This window comes from Puntigrus tetrazona, chromosome 8, assembly GCF_018831695.1.
Source record: "Puntigrus tetrazona isolate hp1 chromosome 8, ASM1883169v1, whole genome shotgun sequence".
In the NCBI taxonomy this organism is placed as follows: domain Eukaryota; kingdom Metazoa; phylum Chordata; class Actinopteri; order Cypriniformes; family Cyprinidae; genus Puntigrus; species Puntigrus tetrazona.
In genome coordinates, this window is record NC_056706.1 from 20640488 (window position 1) to 20657927 (window position 17440).

Consider the following 17440-nt stretch of genomic DNA (forward strand, 5'->3'; position numbering starts at 1 on the left):
TAGAAACACCATCATGGATTTTTCACTTGCTATTGTGTCCAATGGAAATGCACAAATGTTCACCACTATAAAATTAGATTATTGAGATTATTGGAGTGTGTTTAATAAGAAAATTAAATTTTAGTCATTGTACTTCAGAATTATGTTTAATGCAATATGTTACGTGCTGAAAATTGTTTTATACTAATATTTTCTCCGATTATGATGAAATTCCTCTGAAAACACGAAAAGGTCCATTGGAGTGTTTGTCAGTAATAGCATTTCTTGCCTGTTTCTTCATATATTCTGACAATATTTGGGTTATTTTGCTTTGTCCTCGTGAAATCTATTTAGCAGATTTCTCCTTCCAATACAAAATTTGTGCAGAAATAAGGTTGCGCGTCTGGGCTTGCTCATGAACAAAAAAACTAACCATGAGCTTGAAATTCTTAAAAAAAAAAAAAAAAAAAAGTAAAAAAAAAATTTAATTTCAAACTAATATATATGCATTGCATTAAATTTCTATTATTATTATTATTATTATTATTTAGAAATGTAATAATCAGTGAAAATGCTCGTACAGTTATAGAATCCTGCAAGATTTAGAACACAGAGACTTATGCTATTATTATATATGTCCCCCTTTCCGTTCACATCAAACACACACCTGTCTCACCCGCCTTTATCGTCAATAACTATTCACACCTACCGACTATCTGTCCATCGTTAGCAGAATGCTAACTGATGGGTGGAGAACACATTGCAATATACGCCAAGACTCACGCTCGCGTCTGTCGCCATCGTGTCCGGCCACCAAACAATCAGTATGATCTCCATTAGGCCACTAATAAATTGAAAAAAAAAGACATTGATGTGATAAAACAGAGACATAAAGACTTTCTATAAATGAAGCAATCTTGCCAAAATGCATAAAGCACGTATTCCAGCATTTTGACCGCAAACAGATTTTGGTGCATCCAACTGAACTTGCATTTCGCCAACACATGTCGTTTTGACTAGACAAATTAAACATGGGTTGGTTGCGTTGATGACCAATCTGGGTTCTGAAGCACAGACCAGCTCAGAAACGCCGACGGACAGTCTGTGATCTTTGAGTTTCACTCTCCTAAGGAGGAGAAGCTCGCCTGAAGGGACCAGGTGGTGGCTCTGGCGTAGGGTCGCACTTGCAAGACAGCACTAACTGCTGCGATGCAACTTAACTATGCGTCGGAAAGCGAGCATCCTGTTGACGGTATATCGTTAGTGCTTGATGTTGATTCCGCACGAGCTAACAAAAACCAGCTGGAGGCCTGTGATTAAAAGCCGCCATTGTTTTCTCATTAGATCTGCCAGGTTAGCAAAAGGTGTGAGTCGCGGCCCCTTCGCGGGGAAAGACCAACGCTGAGATGGGCCCTGACAAACCAAACATCACGCGGCACACCCCCTTCTCAAGAACCCTCGGAGCTTTAAATGCAGAGGGTGATCTGGAGACATCATTCGGATAGATTGATCGGACGGGACCGAGTTAGGAGGCCTCTCGACCTACTCCAGAAACATGCAGGTCGTGCAGTTCATCCGAACGCGGTAGGAGTTGGAAAGCCCTCCGAGTGCCCATCCAGCAGAACACAGAGCGCGTGAAGAGGGGGGAAAAGGTGCCACACTCATGGGAGGGATCCTGACGTCTATCACACCGGCGCAGTGAGGGACCACGAGTGACAGCGCGCGCCGACACCACATCCAGAGTATCCGACAAACTGTGATTTAGACAGCGGGCCTCGTACGGGACACCTACGATGGAACCCCACAATCTTCCGGACCGCGCGCGGATCGTTTTTTTCCTGATCGGATTTATCCGCGCGTGCGTTCGCGGAGACGCGCGTCCGGAGATCTAGGGCCGCCGCACTCTTCTCCAGCGCCGCATGGATTCGACCCGGCTCGTTTAACCGAGGAGCTCAGAGCTGGATTATCGTTCGGGAGAACCCTGGACACGAGATTATATTTTGCGTTCACACAATGTATGGAATAAATCAGCGCTGCTTGTACATGTGAGTCTTTTGATATCTAGCCGTGTTTGTGGGCGTTTAATCTTAAAACTTTGAGGTCGCGGATATAGCTAAATGATGTCCAGCGCCACAAAAGCACATTTAGGTTTCTAAACGTTTATTTTATAGCCTACTTTTTGCACTTTTTTGTTGTTGTTTTAAAAAAAAAGCGTTTTTAAATCTCAATTATTTTTTTCACCTCAGAAGAACATGCGACTAATTCGAAAACTTTACATAGCGAACATGTTTCTTTTTACTTGATTTATTTCTCATAAGACAATCTTTGGTGAATTTAAGATAACAGCGTGCTGCTTTGGCCTATCGACTAATTCTCCTCGCTTTTGTTTTATTTTATAGCTCTTTTCACTTCTTCGTGGTGTGGTGTCACGCGCAGGTAAATATGTATTGTACTTCTTTTCTTTTTTTTTCTCGTGTTTTTTGTAAGACGTGAAAGTGTGTCATAATAACTGCACGGCTTCGGCAATAAATATAATCAGTTTTGCAGTGGTTCTTAACCTTTTTGACTACATTAGGATATACTTTTACAGTCAATTACGTCAAAACTCGAATAATGTTTATATATATATATATATATATATATATATATATATATATATATTAACATAGTGGTATTTGTATTAAAATAGAATAGAATAGTTGGGTCAGTTCTCATTCTGATAACGTTCTAATCAACATCGATGCACTTTAATGCAACATTTAAAGTAATTTGAACTCATCCGCGGCTCCTTGTAAGTTTGCTGAGGCCCTCTAGCGGGCCCCTATTCGAGAACCACTGCTCTAGATCGGAGTGAAATCTTTTCAGTTACTTCAGGCAGTCTGCTGATTATAGACTACAGTTAGATCGGCGCTCTTGCTGGCGTTCACAAAACGAGCAGGTTTTTCTATTCCAGCAACAGAGAGAGAAATATATGTGATTTTATTTTCCCTTTGCACCGAAAAGGGGGAGAAGAATCACCCTTCTCCTAATTTTAAGCAGTATGTGAGGGAACAGGGCTCCCTGACGGACCAGCTGAGCCGGCGGCAGGTTCGAGTCTATCAGCTGTACAGCAGGACCAGCGGCAGGCACGTGCAGATCCAGGGCAAGCGCGTGAGCGCCACCGCCGAGGACGGGAACGCTTTCGGTGAGCCGCGCATTCATCTACGCTAATTAACTCACGGCAGGTTTCGGTGCAGATAGCGCTGTTTTCGCGTCTGATTGCTTTATTGGCTGAAAAGGGACTCGCCGATAGTTCAAAAGACTCTTCTCTTTGCCTAATCGTTTCCCTTTTGTGTTGATTAGGAAGTGTTAATTTGCTTCAAACGGCAAGGGGAAATGAGACTGATCTGACTAGCTTTCAGGAGTCCTCTTGAAGATCTTGACATTGCAATATTCGTGCAGTGAATATAGGCTAGTGAAATCTTAAACAGTACTGTAGGTTCATATGGCACCACCTAATTTAACTGCTTGCTTAATATTTAATAAATAGATATATAAATATACTACACAACACACACAATATATATATATATATATATATATATATATATATATATATATATATATATATATATATATATATATATATATATATATATTTATTTTAATTTTTGCCATAATGGTGTGAAAAAGTTTAGAGGAAATGAAAATAAATTAAAATAAATAAATGGTAAAAAAATTAAATAAGCAAATAAAAACACATAACAAAAAAAACAATACATTTTTTGAATAATTAATGCAATGATATATTACATATCAATAGATGCCACATTTCTATTTAAATAAATTGATTAAAATAAGTAAACAGTTATATATATCCTAATTTTATAAATTAAAGAATACAAAGTAAAAATCTGCTTAAAATAAATAATACAAATTGCATCTAAAATAGTACTTTAGTGAATATGACAAAATGTAAAAGAAACAATATATTCTTCTAATAATATTTTAAACTAGGAAATGCTTGGAGGTATGAAGAGTATAAACAGTTTTCAATAAAGCCACTGAATGATAATCCACAAAAAGGAAAGGTTGGTGATATACGTAACATTAATGAGACTTGATAAACATGAAAACCGATAAAATAATAAATACTAGCCATGACTTTTTAGGAGTCTTAATAATGCAATATTCACGCAGCAAATCTTAAACACTACTGATGCTTCGTGTGGCAGCATAACCGGTGAAACAACCAGACTGATTATATTAATTTATCCCAATAAAGGTGACTATTGAACAGTCAGGTGCAATTACTTTTACACTGGCCTCAATAACGTTGAGCTGTGTTTTCATTTTGACTGCAGCGTATTCTATGGTTTGGATGAATGACTGAGCATGTTCAACGCTGCTGTATTTGGTTTGACGCTAACACTTGCGCTGCATTACAGCCAGACTTTATGTGGAGACGGACACCTTCGGAAGTCGTGTTCGGATCAAAGGAGCAGAAAGTGGCAGATACCTGTGCATGAACCGCAGGGGGAAACTAGTGGGCAAGGTATGTACCACCAGCTTAAGAAGAGATATCTTAGTGTATCAGATTTTTGAGCTGCATAACAAAATTTATTGTAGGCCTGTCACTGTTAAAGGGGAAAAGTGTAGTGGTTTCATGGAAAATTTTTTAGAAAAGTTTACAAAGTGCGCAAAATAAGTAGTAAAGATTTTTTATATATATATATATATATATATATATATATATATATATATATATATATATATATATATATATATATATTTATTTATTTTTTATTTATTTATTTATTTTTTTATAGTAATAGATACTAATTTTGTACATAAATTAATACAAAGTAAAAATCAGCTTATAAATAAAAAAAAATGGCATCTAACATTATACTTTATTAAGTACAACATATAAAAAAGGAAAAAAATATTTTTCTCATAATATTTAACATTTTGTCATGGTTCTGAGCCGGGAAGCACGCTTGGAGATAAGGAAGGACTTATTAAACATCTTTAATAAATCCAGAGCATGACAGTGCACACGTAATAAGACCCGACAAAATAAAATGGGAGTCTGAAGACAAATCAAAATTTGGTCAGATTAATCGAATCGCATCTTGAACGATAATTTACATAAACATAATAAATGCTTTCGTCCGTCTCACATTATAAGTCATAAAATGCCAGAGCTGCTCTTTCAGCCCGAAACCGCCCGGCTGTGGAGATCACTGAGAGCGTGAAGGAAACCGCTTTCACACCCGCTCTGTGTTTAGTCAGACGTTAAGGAAGTGGAAAACATGTCTCCAGCGCTGTGGACTGGCCACGGGGACAAAGCGCTGGGACAGGCAGACGTGTTGAGAGATGAGGGCACAGGCTGTGAGGAAGAAGAAATAATGATGAGGCTGCTCACATAAGACCCAAGCCCGTGGAGTCGAGATCACATGACCAGCGGCTGCTTTAGTCCAGCCCTTGTGAAAAACTAGTGTGCTTGCTCGTATAATGTAGTTGCATAACATAATGTTAATGAAATAAAAGGTGAAATGGAGACAAATTTTTATTATTTTTCATAACACACAAGTACACTTTCAAAAAGGACACTTCTTAATGACAAATTATATATATATATATATATATATATATATATTATATATATTTATTATATTTATTATTCATTTAATCATTAAGTACAAGTTTTAACTGGTTATGCTTTAAATGAGAAGTACTTCATGTAGTATATTTTAACTGTAGTGTGTTGTCATCACATCAGTAAACACACACACACACACACACACACACACACACACACACACACACACACACACACACCTGTAAGAAATAAAATTTCATATTAATACAGTACATTGTGCCACTTTTACAGTGTAAATTGCAGCTTCATCATTTTTAATGTTTTATATATTTCTGTATAATATGTTAAATAGAAATTACAAGTTTGAACAAAAATGGCAAGTATATTTTAGTTTTATCATAATTATCCTTCGCTCAGCAGTACAACTGAACATTTTAGAAGTACATCAGAATTAATTTTCATTTATTACATAAAGATGTATTTAAGTCCTATTCATAAGTGGGTCGAAATAGCACTTTAATTTCGACTAATTTAATTTTTCAGTTGCAAATAATATGCAATAAAGTGTCTGAAAACATTACATTCAAGCGACATTTAAGTATATTCTTTTTTATATTATTTTATTTATTTATTTTTTTATATAAAAATCTGGCTTCATTACTTAATAAATATTTAATTTTTTCTCATTAAAAAAAAATGAATATATGTCCTAATATATACCAAACTGTACATGTCCAGCACAGAAAAAAGTCAAAATGCAAGGCGCAGGTTCAGATGCTACCCTGTAAACTCGTTTTCAGTGCGAGGAAAAAGGCACCGTTCACAGAGTAACGTTAAATTGCGTGCGTTCTGAAAGTAACCGATCATTGACCTGTGGTTTCCTCTGTTTCTCTCAGCCTAATGGTCGAGGAAGGGACTGCATCTTCACAGAGATCGTCCTGGAGAACAACTACACGGCTTTCCAGAACGCTAAATACGAGGGCTGGTACGTGGCCTTCAGCAGAAAGGGCCGGCCCATCAAGGCCTCCAAAACCAGGGAGAACCAGCGGGAAGTTCACTTCATCAAGCGCCTCCACAAAGGACCGCTGCCTTTCCCGAACTCGGACCAACCCAAACACTTTGAGTTCATCAGCTTTCCACCGACCCGACGGGCCAAGCGCAACAGAAAGCCCCTCTCTGCTTCCTAACACCGCACGAACTCGTCTGACTGTTAATAATAAGAAGAGGCAGCTTTATTTTTATATATTTTCGTACTTAATGGACTTGAAAAAGCGAACGGATGCTCACCGGGGTGACTTGTAAATACGGTAAGAGAGTAACAGAGAATGTATATATTTAATTAAGCTGGTATTTGTATGTGTGTTGTGTGAGCATTTTAGACGATACGCTCAATATTAAACACGGTTAAGAAAAAAAAAGAAGCTATTTCCCTTTTGAGGGGAGTATAGGTGTAAAATGAAATAGAAATCAGCCGGCGAAGATGGTCGACATTACCTCATGTGTCTGGGACAGAAATGAATAAACACAAATGATTGTTTGCTATCTGCTAATGTACTTGGGTCGGCTCGTTTATTTATTTTTTATCGACTACTCAACGAGGACGTATTAAATTGATCAAGAATGACAGAGAGCAGGACTGGAATAATGATAATGAAAATTACATTATAACATAGAAAACAAGTTATTCTAAACTCTAATAATATTTCATGGTATTGCTGTTTTTGTTAAATAATACATGCAGCCTTAGTGAGCAGAATAGACTTTTCAAAAAAAAAAAGAAAAGAAAAATAAAAACAGATGTAATTTTCCTCAATTAATTTCACCCACTAGTTTATAAAGTAAAAATAAAGTACTTGTAATTAGAGTAAGTTACATCTTCAAATATTCTTAATAAGACTACAGTTGCTTTTTATAAATTGCATGATTACATATTATCTACACAACAGCAATCATTTATATTTTTTTGATTGTCCCTAATTGCTCTTTTTCATCTTTTAAAGGGTCCTTTCTAAATTGGCTGATATTTTTATTTTTATTTTTATTTGATTATTTATATTTATAATTTCTTTATATATATATATATATATATATATATATATATATATATATATATATATATATATAAGCAAGGGCTTTTATATTTGCCAAAAATACTATTTTTGATATTAAAAACATATAAGCACATTAACACAATGTATAACTTACTATAAAAAGTAAAACAATGAGGGACACACTATTAAAATGCATCGAGAGAAAGGTGGATGCACAGCTCTCTTCCGTCATTCATGTAATCCTGCATTTTGAAGTAAGAATGAGTACAGTGATGCACTGCTTTGTGACCGATACTTGCCTAACCGATTTGCTTGTCATATATTCATAAGCTCTAATCACCCCAACAGCTGCTGAGAGCTGATAGCGGTCCCGAAGCCTGTTGATCCACTCAAAACACCATGTAAGTGTGGGATCATCCCTAGTAATGGATTTGGCAACAAAAGCAGACATGACCATTATATTAAAATATGTTATTCATTTTGCCATTTAATAGTATTGCCCTCTTGGCTAGGAAAACAAGCTGTGGTTTTCTTTAAAATAAAGTTAAACACAACTGCCTCAAGTTTAGGACAGGCATGTATGTATGCATGTATATTATCATAAAAAAGAGATATTATTATTACAATTACAAAAAACGCTTAATATCGAAATATATTTTAAAATGTAATTTATTCCTGTGATATAAAGCTGGGTTTTCGCCAGGTATCAAGAAAGGTGTGCGTGTAATCATACTCACATACACATATTTTCGCAATACTAATTATTTCATCGAAAGTCATAAATAATTAAATTAAAATTATCCACACACAAAAAAACACATTACAGTTAGTATTACTGTTCAGGTAATAATATTTATCTTTTAAGTCATTAATAAGCAAGCATTAGGTGTGTATATATTGCATACACATTTGTAGATTATATAGTGTGGAGGTTACTGTTTCATTGACATCTCTAAGAAAGTAAATAAATCAGTAAATAGTCCTGTATTTTATTTTATTTTATTTTATTTTAATTTTTTTTTTTTGCGGTGACTCACTGCTGCCCTCTTGCGTTTGAAGAACTTTCAGCCCTTATATAAAGTAAAAGCTAACGTGAAAAATGACGGAAACGTTTAAATGCTCTTTCACTTGAGAACTCTGTCACAGAGCCAACAGTATCCACAGTATTTACATGTGATTTATACCATATGTCATCTCAAAAAATGCTAAATTATTTTAATCTACTGCACGATGGAGTACTGGGTGTTTCATAAAGATTGCGTGTAATGCCTGCACTTGTTTATGATGCTAGTACTAGCCTTCATGTCGCACTTGGTGTATTATTCTCTACATCTATGGCTGTGTTTGAGCTTGTGGCCCGTGTCGCGACGTTAAACCCACGAGGTGAGTTCATCGGCCCTAATTTTGCTTTCATTGACCGCCTTTCATTTGAATGCACAAAGCTGAAGATTTCTGGAGACCACGTACATGCTTCGTGGCACCTTTGTTCCTAGAGGCCTCTGGTTTGAGAGACACGACAAAGAGCAACAATGGGATGCGCAGAGCCAGCTGATCTGATCCGCGGAGGTCCCTCTCACCTCACAGTTTCAGGGCCTCAAGCATCTCAGGCGAGCCCAGGAAACATTCAGAGCTTTTCTGGCTGCCTTGGATGCTCACAAATGAATAATGCAACACGACTTACTAATCGTTTGATTGCTATCCACCTACAGCACATGACAGATAGCCTGAAGAAGAAATTAAGTATTTTTAATCATGATCTGCCAATGCATGTCACTTTTACAACACTAGATGGAGCACTTTCCTTCTTTTTTAAAAAGATATCTGCATTTTCATTTGCATTTATTCTGTCAAAAATAGCAATGATATTGTGAAATAAAATATAGTAATATATATAAAAAAGAAATCTATTTCTATAAAGCAATAAATATAAGTTCAATGAGTGGAATTCTCAGCATCATTTCTCCAGTCCTACGATCCTTCAGAAGTGTATACATATATATATTTACATGCTTTGCTATCAAATATTAAATATTGCTAAGCAAACCGTTCATTTAAATCCATTTTTATAATAAAAATAATAATAATATATTTTAAATTGTAATCTATTTGTTTAATATAGCTTAATATAACATAATTTATTATTTTATTTTAAATTGTAATACATTTTTATATTATAGCCTAATATAATATAGCTTAATAAAATATAATATAATACTATTAATTTGTTTTATTTTAAATTGTAATACATTGTTATAATAGAAAATAGTATAATTGATTTATTATTTTAATTTGTAATACATAGTTGTAATATAATGTAATACTGTTTTTGCTGTATTTTTTATCAATTTAAACAAAAGAGTCTTTTTAAAAATATTTTAAAAAATAAGTCAATAAATAATTTGATTTCTAAATAAATCTTACTGCCAGTAAATGTCTCAATAACGTCGTTGTACCACTAGAGGGAGCTCCAGTTATCTGAAAGGTAAACCTGGGCGAGGCCTTTCTTCGTGCTTCCTTCATAGCTGTCATGGCATTTCCAACAAATGCTTTAAAATGCCTTCCATTCAAGTCCTCCAGCTGTATTCATACGGACTCATACAGACATTAGCTGAACCCAAACAAAAGACCGGCACATTTCTTTTTTAACATTTACAGGTTTAAATCAATAATTGCTATCAAATAGTAAATGTGCTTTACGCTGGTGGACCAACAAACATAGCTAGCAATGATTAACAAAGATAATCTCGCTATAAATATATATATATAAAACAAACAACCACCATACTGTGTGTACGGCAGGTGTTACTCAGGCATGACTTCCTTCCTAGATTAGGGAACGGCCCATGGCACGCTAATGACCTTTGATCCATGAAAAAGCCTCGTTATTGATTGAGAAGATGCAAAACCTTCCCCCGAAAACCAATGAGGATGCCTCGACAAATCTCCACGAGGCTTTCAGAGCAGGAAGCGCTCGAGCGCTAGAAGTAAAATGTGACTTACCATCACACTTTACAGTAAAACAAAGGGGTTTCGCAAACGCGCTGTTTATCTCCAGCGCTCTGGATCACTGCGTCTCTGTGTCCGCGTGCGCCTGTGCTCTTCCGTCCACGTCTCCAGGGCCTCATCAGCACTGGAAGAGCAGAGGGGGTGGGCCGGTCCACTCGCATTAGCATCAGAGCTCACATCCTGCCGGCGCTTCCCTGGAGACGCGGCAGGAGCAAGACTCAATCAGATGCGGGCAGCCTTAAATGAGTCTCAACCCCCACAGCTGTGTGTCCGCATAACTCAATACCGCATAATGCACGCTGACCGGGGCCGAAGGGACGAGAGCTGCAGCTTTAAATGCCGTGAAATGGGCCTCCTTCTATAACATTCGACCACGATAAAAGAGAGTTAAATACGAAAGGTGACACTGTGGAGCGATTGACTTAGTTGTCAATGATTTACTACAATAGCGCTGCGCCGCTCATACGTATGCTAATCAGCCTCCTGCCATTTTGAGGCTGGCTACAGCTGTTGAGCAAAGCCTGCTAATCTCCATCTGCTCCGCTGGTGTACCGAGGACTGTTTGAGGATCGTTCTGCAGGAATCCGAAGCCTAAATAGCTAACGTTAGCGCTGTTTCCCTGCCTGCATGCACGGCATTTTAAAGCATCACAGGCATGCCTGCCAAAGCAAAAGAGCTCTGAAATTTGAATATGGATGTGACCAATAAAATAACGTCAGCATATGATATGATATAATACAAAAATGAATGAGTTAGATAATATTTTTTTTAAGCAAGGACGCATTCAATTGATCAGAAATGACAGTATTCAAGTAAATCTAATACATTTGGCTCCTTCAACTTTCTATTCATCAAACCATCCTGAAAAATGTAGTATAGATTGCAAAAGAAATGTGTGTATATAAGTATATATATAAGTATATATATATATATATACATATACATATACATACATATACGTATACATATGTATAGGATTAATAGGATTAACAGAATTAATAGCATCCAATATTAAAGTTCTTGTTTACATGTGTGTGTATTGTGTATATGTATTATGTAAATACACATGCATTTAAGACACAGCGCAGGAACCTTTTCCCTTTAAGTCTGTGGAGCTGTAAGCTTGTTCCTGAGGCGCTCCTGAAACCGATTTGCAGAGTTTGCGGCCTCCAGCCAGCAGCGCGTAGAAAGAACCTAGTGCTGTGGTCAGATGCACTTGTAAGGCCTGAGCAGTGTCTAGAACAGCTGACTGCAGGAAGCGGTGAAGGGATGAGGCTATGACTCAGGCTCTGACTGCTGCGGGGGGGAGGGCAGATTCACTCGACCACAGCAAACACCAGCCAGCAGTAAGAGCAGCTGACGCGGCTGATTATGCCACAACGCTGCGGTTGTAATGTTTTATGTACAGAGGTGAATTACTGATCATGACACATTGATCGTGTGTACAGTGGAACCCGAGATCTGGGAAAACGTCCCACCGATGCTCAGCGACAAACAGCTGCTCGCCTGCAGCATGAGAAACACTGAGATCTCACCCATGCATCCAGTCTGCTTTACCCAACAAACACACATTTCTGTGAATGATAGGGACTTTCCATATACTTCATTACTTTTATTTCGACCAAACTAATTTTTTATCCCCTAACCCTACAGAAAACCTGCTTTTATTGGTACACTTTCAGATAAATAAATTTTTTTTTACGTCAAAAGATTCTGGTTTTATTATCCTTGTGGTTTGCATAATGCAGTAAAAACAAGCGTACACACACATACGCACGTCTGTGAACTTTCCATGGGCTTCTATTGCTTTCATACTGACAAAACAATATTTTCTATCCCCTAACCCTAAACGTTACAGAAAACATTTGTATTGTTACACCTTAAGATAAACCTCATTTCAAAATTCTTTATACATTTTTACAATGTCGCCATACCCCACAATTACATAAATTTCAAGTTTTACTATCCTTGTGGGGACATTTTATCCTCACAAAGTAGCATAAACAAGCACACACACACACACACACACACTAACAAAGACTATGCAACAAAGCACATTTTTGCAAGATTACTTTTGTGGAAAAGAAGCGTGCTTAATTGTATCAAATGCATACTTGTAGTGTGCTCCAGATCTTAAACATATAAAACACAGTGCTTGTGGAAAATATAACAATACTGAAATAAAAGGACACTTAAGTGTATAGAGGCACTTTAATGACCGTTTGTTTTAACATCTTAAGTCGCAACTTCATTATAAATTTGTAATATATTTCAGTACATGACATGAAATGAGATTACAGTGTATTTTAGATTAAATGTCTGTCAGCAGCAGCAGCAACTTAACCATATTTTAAAGACAAGTAGTTACTTACAGTGTTGGCAGGACGGATTCTGGCTGTCAATAACTGCATTTAATATCAATTTTAACTATAATATATTTTTATTTAATTGTAAATAACATGCATAAATAACAAGTGTCCAAAAACATTACATTCAGTTCATACTCAAGTATATTCTTTTCAGATATATCATTTCTGTAACAATTACTACTCCTTTTGAAAGTAAGTTACAGTATAATTATTTTTCACAAAGGCCCGATGTACCAATGCTAAATGCTAACACTGAAAGCATAATGACTGCCGCTCTCTTCCTGATACTGGTTTTTGTGTACAGTTTTGACCTCTAATAACCCTTGAGGTATTTGATGATCGTTTTTTTTTTAAATATGGGCGGTGCTCGTCTGCGGAGAACCCACTGCCAAATATCAGAGAGCAATAATGCAGTAATTTTTAGTTCCTAATGAAATGTTTAGTAAGCAGATTATTTAAAAACTCGAGAATGTGATTACTTTTAGCCTGTTTTATCATCTAAAACGTTAGGATTATAAGTCTAATAGTTTGTTAAGAATAATAGCAATAGTGACGCTTGCCTTAGCCGGCACTAGCGTGGTTCACTGGCAGGACATATGCTGAGTCAGGGACAGGAGACACGCACTGCATCACCTCGGGGGATCTCTAATCAGACACTCGGCCGACAGAAGGCCAGGACATCGCAGACAATTCAATAAAACCAAACCACTGTAACATATGCCAGAGCGTCCTCAAATGGCTCTGTACGGCCATTATCCAGCATCGGTCCAAAAGTACAAACAGAACTAGAATCAATGTAACCACTTCGATGCTTCAGGTTCTGCTGCCTCGCCGCCTAAATTATTCATTTAACAACCAAAACGCTTTCGTGGCAGAGCTGAATTAAAGGAGAAGTGGTGAGAGAAGGAACAAACGCAAGGCCTTTTATTTACTTCTTCTTTTAGACATCAGCGTCCATCCCCTTGTGAAAAGAAGCACGCGTAATTGTGCCTCGTTTGCAAATCTTAAAAGTGTGTCTGTTTGTTTTTTATCATATATTATTGCTAAAATAAAAGGCCACTTGTACTGAAAGAGAGCACGCTCTCATACTGTTTGTTTCATTTTAGAAAGTGCACTTTAATGACACATTAGCTTTATGTAGTTATGTTTTGTGAATCTGTTAAAGCACTTTAAAGCTGGACACTTGCTTTGATGTTCTAAAGCACATGTAAGGTACTTGATTAACATTAACCGCAGTGTGTTATCTGATATTAAATACAGTAAGTGTGCACTGAAAGCAATGTTTTGACGCTAAATTGCATGTTATGTGCAATTAAAAAAATATTAGTTTAGATGTATATTATGTATGCAATTAGTTGAACTTTTTTGAGGTCATTTCATAATTCTATTGTACTGTTTTTGGTTAATTAAAACATATTTTAGCCTTTCTGCTGAAACATTTATGTCATACATTACAGATAAAATTGTACATTTAAATATATATTAACCTCCAGTATTTATTTTTAATAGAAAAATAAATCCGTAAGCACTTATTTTAAAAGTCTTCTTCTTTTTAGGGTCACTAAGGATTTCATGAATTAATGTTTAATTTTCATGCAATTTGGAAATGATCACATGTGTCTATATTAAAGAGGAGTGTCCGGTTAATGTCTGTATCTAATGCCCATTACTACAACACTAAGACGTCCGCTGAGTGAAAGTCAATCTTAATCTCTATTTAAAACCCTTTTACTTGATAGAAGATACCTGATAAATACAGCGCAGTAAATGATTTTATTCGTGGCGAACCGATTGAATTGTTAATATTATCAGATAGCCTGTGTGGGGCAAGTCATTACAGAGGAATACCAAGTTTTAAGTTTAATGATGAAGTGGACATCTGCTTGTTACGCACATCTGAGTAAAAAGGATTATTGGAAAAATAATGCAGGGCGGAGACTTTGTGCGCATCGGCTGTTCAATGGATTTTGACATGTCCGCCTTGCATTAGAAAATCAACAAAAGCTTGCAGCTGATTTTGGTTTAAGTAAAATAAAAGATCAGTTATGAAACTGTGATTAAAAATTATGAGGTGACAGACTATCTTATAAAATGACATGAACATGCCTGACTAAGAGCATGCGTGTCATGTTGTTGACTGTAAAGGGAAGCCGAACAACAGAGCAGTAAAATGATACATTAGATCTCACAACTATGACAGACATCAAAAAAACTAAAATATCTATTTACAAACACGTATGCAGCCTTTGGCTTCTCCTGCACCCTGAGCTATTAGAATGACGTCACCCAGTCCTCGCTTGTCTTAACCCCGACCCGCTCCACCCTCTTTTGCTCACACGTTCCCTGGGAAATCAGATTTCTTACTTTCAGCCCTTTTCAGGCCCTTTGAGGCTCATCTTTAGGATTCAGGGCACGAAAAGCATTTCAGTTTCATGTATTTCTTTGCGTTGGACATAAGAATATCGAGGGTCACGTGGGTTTGGAACAACAATGCATTTTGACAGGATTGCAAGCACAATTTTTTTTCCTCTATATAATCCTAACTGGAAAGTCGAACTCATTAATACTGAAAGAACTTGCCATGACTCACCTAAGCGCTCTTACTCACTGTAATTAACCTATTTTTACAGTCACAATTAAGCGTACTGAGCAACCTGTGCACTGTAGTGAAACAATAGGAGAACTGTACACGAGTAGCCTTATTTCGGAGTGTTTAAATCAGAAAAGCATCAGTGTGCCATCTGCTTCTGTAACAGTATCTGCAATCTTATCTGGTCAAGCCTGTAAAATCCCCTGAGGACTTTGCCCATGATACAGCAGGAGGACCGGGGCAAACCCTCATTCTCTCAGTCTAAGTCACAGCAACTGTGCCAGGGCAGATTATATTACCACGCATTCCCTCTCTTACAGTCAGATTGCTTTTTAATAATACAACTGCACCCAAACCAGAACAGTGTCTGCCTGCGAAACATGAAACCTTATTATATTTACGTGCATCTCTTCCTCGCTTTTTCGTCATTAATTACTCATCCTCGTGTGGTTCATTCCCATGAGTGTTCGTTCATCTTCGGATCACAAATTAAGATATTCTCGATGAAATTCGAGAGCGTTCGGCCCCTCCACAGCTTTGAGTTGTGTTTTAATGGACTATTTTGTCCTTGCTGTACGTTTCTGGTCCCTTTCATTCTTTTGAATCATACACTTATACACCTCAAAGGCAATATTAAGTAGATAAAATACTATTTAATATAATGGCATATAATATCAATGAATATAATAAATAATATTAATGAAATAAAACACTTCATAAACAACGGCACTTTGTAACATGCTCAAATTAAACACAAAAACAATTTGAATTCATTTGTTTTTAAAAAACATATTTTGAAGTTAAAGAAGTACACCCATTTTGATGTGCTGATGCGCTAATACATGCAAATTACAAACGCGTAATTACAAATGTATTTAAACACGTGGCACGCTTTTAAAGACGCTGAAGCGCATTGTTAGCACACGCAGCAGTCATACCTTAAGCTTATTTTAAAGACAACAGAAATAATTATGAAATTACATCTAAAGATGTACTTATGCCCAACTTAATTTGCACAACAAAACACTATAATTACATTTATTTCCATTTAAACTCTAATACCCTTTGAACATTTAATTGCAATTACCATGCCATTATGTGTCTGAAAATATTACGTTCCGTCCACAATGAGGTAGGGTATATCATGTTAAAAAATATATATTATTAAATTAATAAGTTGCCCGTGCTTTTAAAAACTATGCTGAACTGTACTTCTTTTTTTCACAAGGGATTTCTGCTCACTCTTTTTTTTAATGTCAAGTGGGCAGAATTTAATTACACAGGCCTACCATAACCGGAAAGCAGAGTAGGAGTCAATGGTAGAGGCCAATATTTGTTACCATACCACTAAACACTAAGTACAGTATATCATGCAGGAAAAACACACAGTAATGTATAACTACTTCGCTTTAACACTACGGGTAGCTGTTTGTTTGTTATTCTATTCTACGGTATCTCACACAGATTGGTGTTAATGTTATGATATTTAGCCACTGCGTGCCTTGTGAATATAATTTCACATTTCACTTCCTGGTATTATTCCGAGCTCTTTAGATGGAGCCTTGGCACGCAGTACATTTCAGAGCCATAAACAACAAAGCGTTTGTGTGCGATTTACAGCTTCATTATGGGATTTCGCTTCTGCGGTATGTGAACTATTTTCTTTTGTTTTTTATAAAGCAAAGCGCCGTCGTAGAAAATCATACGTTGACATCAAATTTGACCGACAGCCGAGGAGGGCCAATCAGCGCTCCCTGTCTCTACCGTGATTGGTCAGGCGGACGCTTACGGGCGGGCTCTCGAAAGACAGCCAATGGCGTGCCGATACATATTAACCTTCCGTTCAGGGCGGGGCGGGAGG

General features: G+C 36.7%; 1 protein-coding gene across 3 annotated transcripts; it reads left to right on the forward strand.

Annotated features, from left to right (window-relative positions):
* Positions 1–1067: 1067 nt before the first annotated feature.
* fgf17 (fibroblast growth factor 17) lies at positions 1068–7575 on the forward strand. 3 transcript variants are annotated; one of them, XM_043246272.1, is made up of 5 exons: positions 1068–2024; positions 2379–2415; positions 3016–3163; positions 4407–4513; positions 6460–7575. In XM_043246272.1, exons 1-5 carry the CDS (start codon positions 1993–1995, stop codon positions 6748–6750), a joined length of 615 nt encoding a protein of 204 aa, XP_043102207.1. In that variant the 5' UTR covers positions 1068–1992; the 3' UTR covers positions 6751–7575. The 3 variants fall into 3 exon arrangements, with proteins under 3 accessions (XP_043102207.1, XP_043102206.1, XP_043102208.1); XM_043246271.1 differs by having other exon boundaries at positions 1069–2024; positions 2983–3163; XM_043246273.1 differs by having other exon boundaries at positions 1069–2024; positions 3019–3163.
* Positions 7576–17440: the final 9865 nt, after the last annotated feature.

Bases quoted from the DNA above. Each gene is read 5' to 3' on its own strand.
- fgf17 (XM_043246271.1), top strand. From the start codon at position 1,993: ATGTATGGAATAAATCAGCGCTGCTTGTACAT. The intron at 2,416-2,982 runs GTAAATATGTAT...TGCACCGAAAAG, and splicing joins TGGTGTGGTGTCACGCGCAG to GGGGAGAAGAATCACCCTTC. The intron at 3,164-4,406 runs GTGAGCCGCGCA...GCTGCATTACAG, and splicing joins CGAGGACGGGAACGCTTTCG to CCAGACTTTATGTGGAGACG.